This window comes from Dendrobates tinctorius, unplaced genomic scaffold (assembly GCF_039654945.1).
Source record: "Dendrobates tinctorius isolate UK_male_01 unplaced genomic scaffold, ASM3965494v1 ptg000057l, whole genome shotgun sequence".
NCBI lineage: Eukaryota > Metazoa > Chordata > Amphibia > Anura > Dendrobatidae > Dendrobates > Dendrobates tinctorius.
Window position 1 is genome coordinate 32016999 of NW_027361725.1, and position 5949 is coordinate 32022947.

A 5949-nucleotide genomic window follows, 5' to 3' on the forward strand; every position below is an offset into this window, starting at 1 on the left:
CCACCGGACGATCACTGAAAGATCTGCAATTTTCTTCTGCCGTTTCTTTGTCACTGCTCAGCAGTTTGATTCCTGAAACATGCAATGCCATAGTTCAAAGCCTCAGGAGCTACATCCAGTTTCCAACAACAGTGGCGGAGTGGAAAAATATTGCCTCTGATTTTGAGCGGCTTTGGCAGTTCCCAAACTGTGGGGGGGCTTTGGATGGTAAACATGTGAGGATCACCCAACCGCCGAACAGTGGATCCTATTTTTACAATTATAAGGGCTATTTTAGTGTAATCCTTATGGCCCTTGTTAATGCAAACTACGAGTTCATAAATGTTGATGTTGGCATGAACGGCAGGGTTTCAGATGGTGGAGTGTTAGAACATACACTTTTTGGAGAGCGATTGACCAATTGTGACCTGAACCTGCCTCCCAACACAGAGACAACCGCCAACCTCAACTTTGTTTTTGTCGGTGATGAAGCCTTCGCGCTGCATGCCAATCTGCTGAAACCGTACCAACAAAAAAGTGTGACGGAGCAAACACGTATATTTAACTACCGTTTGTCAAGGGCACGAAGGGTTGTTGAGAATGCGTTTGGCATCATGGCCAGCCGCTTTCGGATTTTCCACACACCCATAAACCTAAAGTTGGAATCCATTGACTCGGTCGTTATGGCTTGTTGCGTGCTGCACAATTTTCTGCGGCGCCGTGATGCGAATGATTACACTCCGCCTGCCTTTGTGGACTCTGTTGACACTACAAATGGTCAGGTTCTTCTTGGTAGGTGGCGCGACAATGATCCCGCAGTACCTGGACTTCAAGCACTGGCAAGGGGAAGAAACCGTGATGATGCAAAGGCCTGCAGGGACCAATACTGCCAATATTTTAATGGGCCTGGTGCTGTTACTTGGCAGCATGAAATCTAGACAGCAAAAGTGTTTATTTAACATGTTTATTTCATTCTTGTGTGATAAAAACAACAATAAATTCACCTAGTTGCTACTTTTCAAAGTGTTACTGGTTTTTAAAAGAAAAAAAAGCTAACATAGCCCTGCGACACAGTATCAGCACTGTAGCGATCCGTTAACACGCCATTTTACAACCGCCCTTAAGTGGACGCTATAGCGTCACCGATAAGCGCGCAGTAGTACCATAACTAAAAGTACGCAGTAGCGTCACCAAATGAGGCGGGAAAACGTCGTGACGTCACGACGTTCTTGTGGCCGTCCCTGCTGCGTTGTGAAAGCAAAACAGGAAGCAATGGCTGGTAGACAGAGAGCTACACCTTGGGGGGAGGCCGAAATGCGTTTCCTGGTACAGGAGATGGAGAGGCGCGATTATGCGTGTGGACAGGCGCATGCACACCCCATGAGACACAAGCGGGCTGTGTTGCGGAGGATCAGGCGAGGACTGTTACGCCGGTTCGGAGTTGAGCGCACCACAACGCAAATCAGGAAAAAACTGGCAGATCTGCGCTTTCGCTCAAGAGACCTCCTCACCAGCCTCCAACAACAAGTGCGGAGGGACCGAGGTGAGTGTTCCACATAGTATGTTTTAAACATATGTTTTTTTTTTTTTCAACAGGGTTTACAGTGAAAAAAAAAATATATAATTTGATTCGCACATGTGAAATTGCACAACGCAAATATAAGTGGTATTGCGCTCAGTTTTGTTTTTTTCCAAACAGCGGCGCATGCGGCGGCCCCAGCCCCATCAGCACCTGCAGCACCAACAGCCCCCGCAGCACACGCAAGCCCGGTGGTGCAAGCATCTCCTGAAGCAGAGTCCGTAAGTGTATAAAATGCGTTTGTTCATGTTATTAGTATTTTTATTGGGTTGAAAAATACAAGAATAGGGGGGGGGGAAAGAAGTCATGGTTCACATAAGCCGAACGGTAAATAAAAACCAAAGTTTATTCCAGGGAGGAAACAATAATGGAGTATTACAATACCGTTTCATTTTTTTTATGTTTTCACCGCTTTGGAAATGTTCAATGCTCAATTTCATATTTTTAGATACCTGAGCCCGTAAGGACCCCCTCGCCCCCCTCAACGCCTCAACCACAAATTGCTTCCTCCACTTCATCCCCAATTGGTGTGTTTTCTCCAGTATCACTCCGGGAAGCTGGAGCTGACTCGACCTCCGGTAATCAACTTTTTTTTTTTTTTTTTTTTTTTTTAAGCATGTGAGAAATTATAATTTGTGTAACAGTTGATGGCATATTCTATATTTAGACATTTTCTTTTCTAGTACGTGTTGCCACTCGACGTGGAAGGGCTGTTATCTCCTCATCTGAAGAGTCAGAGGCGGCACAAAAACGTAAGTGTTTGACCACAAGCATGAACCGTATGCACCCATCTGCTGCCACTTAACACTATGGCCCCATATTGCGATCCATAGGATATGGCCCCATTTGCTACCAAACCCACATTATGCCACCATATGCTGCTCCACATACTATGGCACCGTATGCATGCACATTTACAAAAACGCCATCAACAATGTAAATTTCCTCAACAGAAATACCAACCTTACCTGAACTCTTGGCAGCACACAGGAGGGCGATGTCTGCGTTACACCAACTCGGAGTGATGCTGGACCAATTTGTGGCAGCCCAACCGCAGGGTGATAACATTTAATTAATTTTTTTTTTTTGTTTACAAAAATTGTCTATGTCATGTTGACATATGTTAAACTACAATGGTTTGTTTAAAAATCAGTCATAAAGAAAGAAATTAAAAAGCCTAAATAAAAATAAAAAAAGAAACTGACACAGTTTAAAATTACTATTCTGACATAACACACTTTTAAAGATGGAACACTCCACGTAACAGGATAATTGCAGGCAATTAACTAAACACCAGACTAGGAAACCTGCCTTTATCGCGTGGCAAACCACTTTTTGTCTCAGTCTACAAAGGACTTGAAATTGTGGTCATGTGTAATGCAAAAATTTATATTTCAATTTTTATTTTTTATAAACAAACAAAAAGGATAGCCAAACAATTTTGTTAATACAACAAGTAAACATAAAAACTATAATTGAGTGTAACTAAAGTCTGAGTCATTCAGTTGCTGCCTTCCAGGATTTATGAATGGGCCAGACTGCAAATGTGGGGTTCCAAAGTTCATGCTGTGTAGTGGCTGAATCACCCTTCTTGGCGTGCTTGTTACATGTTCTTGTGTCTGCGGCCATGGGTTTATTGACATTGCTTGGGAATCCACAAGAATATAACTGTCTTTAAGTTGTCCAACAGCAGCTTTATTTAGCGCTTCAAATATAATTCTCTCAGCCTGAAGCCTTTGCGTAACGTCCAGAGACCGAAGTCTTTCGTCCACCATGTGTGCAAAGCCCCCAATGGCTTGCTTTTCCTGCAGCACCAATATGTTCTTTGCTATATCGACAAACTCAGGAAAAGGTGGAGCGGTGGCCTTTCTTTTTCTACTCATAGGGTGACGCCTTTGCACAGTGTACGCTCCCACGGACACACTTGCCTCCTCTGCCTCCTCGTCGGTTGGGTTTGATGTTGCAGGGGTTTCAGGAATTACACATGGTGTAGGTGAGACCTCTTCTGTTACATGCTGCAATAACAGAAAAACAAGGTTAAAACACAGAAAAAGTAAAACGAGTGTTTTGTAAACACATAACAATAATTTATTAAGAGGGGGTGGGAACATTGGTACTGGCTATGTACTGACATCGACAATTTGTAGAAATTATCTTATGATAAACCAATTTAAAATGAAGAGGTATCAGCTGTGAACAAAGTTTCAAATCATCAACTTAATGAATAAAACTCAACTGTACCATGTACATATATATGTATCATAGCTTATTGGAGGGAAACCCAAAACATACTTACATCGACTAGAGGGGAATCAGGCCGTGTCACTGTTTCTTCCTCTTGTGGCAGTGACATAGAACAGTGCATAACCCTGGGGATTTCCTGGTCTCGCGTAAACTCCAGCAAGTTGTAGTACCACAACTTCGGAACATACACTTTATCGGTACCCGCCCCCGACCTTGTAGATTTTTCCACCTTGTTCAATTCCTTCTTGAACACAGTGCGTAGAGCTTGAATTTTTTTTTTAATAACAGCCTCATCAACCGTTTCGCTAGGGTGATTTTCTTGATATAGATGTACAAGTTTTTCATATGCAACCTTCTTCTTGTATTTGTTACTGTAGTCTGGAGACTTCACCTTCCAGAGGCAGGGCATTGACCGATACATCTCAATAAATAGGCGTATGAAGTCTTGGCTGTTTGCAACTTGGCTACTTGATGCCATCTGTAATAAAAAAGAAAGGAAATGGTGAGAACTCTTTCATTTAGGTACGGACATACATTTTATAAAAAAGAGTTTGAATCGCATAAGCTTGGTCGCTGTCCTAGAAAGGTATCACGTTCAACAATTACAAAAATGGGGGCGGGCGCGGTTTCAAAACTAAAATGGCTGCTCGGACATGTGCATATGGACAAAATGAACATACACACAATAAAAAAGAGTTTGAATCGCATAAGCTTGGTCGCTGTCCTAGAAAGGTATCACGTTCAACAATTACAAAAATGGGGGCGGGCGCGGTCTCAAAACTAAAATGGCTGCTCGGACATGTGCATATGGACAAAATGAACATACACACAATAAAAAAGAGTTTGAATCGCATAAGCTTGGTCGCTGTCCTAGAAAGGTATCACGTTCAACAATTACAAAAATGGGGGCGGGCGCGGTTTCAAAACTAAAATGGCTGCTCGGACATGTGCATATGGACAAAATGAACATACACACAATAAAAAAGAGTTTGAATCGCATAAGCTTGGTCGCTGTCCTAGAAAGGTATCACGTTCAACAATTACAAAAATGGGGGCGGGCGCGGTCTCAAAACTAAAATGGCTGCTCGGACATGTGCATATGGACAAAATGAACATACACACAATAAAAAAGAGTTTGAATCGCATAAGCTTGGTCGCTGTCCTAGAAAGGTATCACGTTCAACAATTACAAAAATGGGGGCGGGCGCGGTTTCAAAACTAAAATGGCTGCTCGGACATGTGCATATGGACAAAATGAACATACACACAATAAAAAAGAGTTTGAATCGCATAAGCTTGGTCGCTGTCCTAGAAAGGTATCACGTTCAGCAATTACAAAAATGGGGGCGGGCGCGGTTTCAAAACTAAAATGGCTGCTCGGACATGTGCATATGGACAAAATGAACATACACACAATAAAAAAGAGTTTGAATCGCATAAGCTTGGTCGCTGTCCTAGAAAGGTATCACGTTCAACAATTACAAAAATGGGGGCGGGCGCGGTTTCAAAACTAAAATGGCTGCTCGGACATGTGCATATGGACAAAATGAACATACACACAATAAAAAAGAGTTTGAATCGCATAAGCATGGTCGCTGTCCTAGAAAGGTATCACGTTCAACAATTACAAAAATGGGGGCGGGCGCAGTTTCAAAACTAAAATGGCTGCTCGGACATGTGCATATGGACAAAATGAACATACACACAATAAAAAAGAGTTTGAATCGCATAAGCATGGTCGCTGTCCTAGAAAGGTATCACGTTCAACAATTACAAAAATGGGGGCGGGCGCGGTTTCAAAACTAAAATGGCTGCTCGGACATGTGCATATGGACAAAATGAACATACACACAATAAAAAAGAGTTTGAATCGCATAAGCTTGGTCGCTGTCCTAGAAAGGTATCACGTTCAACAATTACAAAAATGGGGGCGGGCGCGGTTTCAAAACTAAAATGGCTGCTCGGACATGTGCATGGTCTTCTACAGCCACCCACAAAGATGGCCACACACTGGACCTCATCTTCACCCGCCTCTGCTCCCTATCTAACCTCTCTAACTCACCTCTTCCTCTCTCTGACCACAACCTGCTCACATTCTCTTCCCTCTTCACTCCATGTCTACAATCCCCACCCCACAAACTTTCACA

General features: G+C 42.9%; 1 protein-coding gene and 1 long non-coding RNA gene across 2 annotated transcripts; one reads left to right on the top strand and one right to left on the bottom strand.

The window, feature by feature from the left end:
- Nucleotides 1-1751: 1751 nt before the first annotated feature.
- On the top strand, nt 1752-2298 carry LOC141092021 (uncharacterized). Its single transcript, XR_012232654.1, has 3 exons — nt 1752-1779; nt 2007-2136; nt 2242-2298. It is a non-coding gene; the product is annotated as an uncharacterized lncRNA (long non-coding RNA).
- Nucleotides 2299-3027: 729 nt separating this feature from the next.
- On the bottom strand, nt 3028-5137 carry LOC141092024 (uncharacterized). The gene is made up of 2 exons (XM_073577892.1): nt 3855-5137; nt 3028-3573 (listed from the first exon to the last, which is right to left on the bottom strand). Exons 1-2 carry the CDS (start codon nt 4278-4280, stop codon nt 3028-3030), a joined length of 972 nt encoding a protein of 323 aa, XP_073433993.1. The 5' UTR covers nt 4281-5137.
- Between the last annotated feature and the right edge of the window lie 812 nt (nt 5138-5949).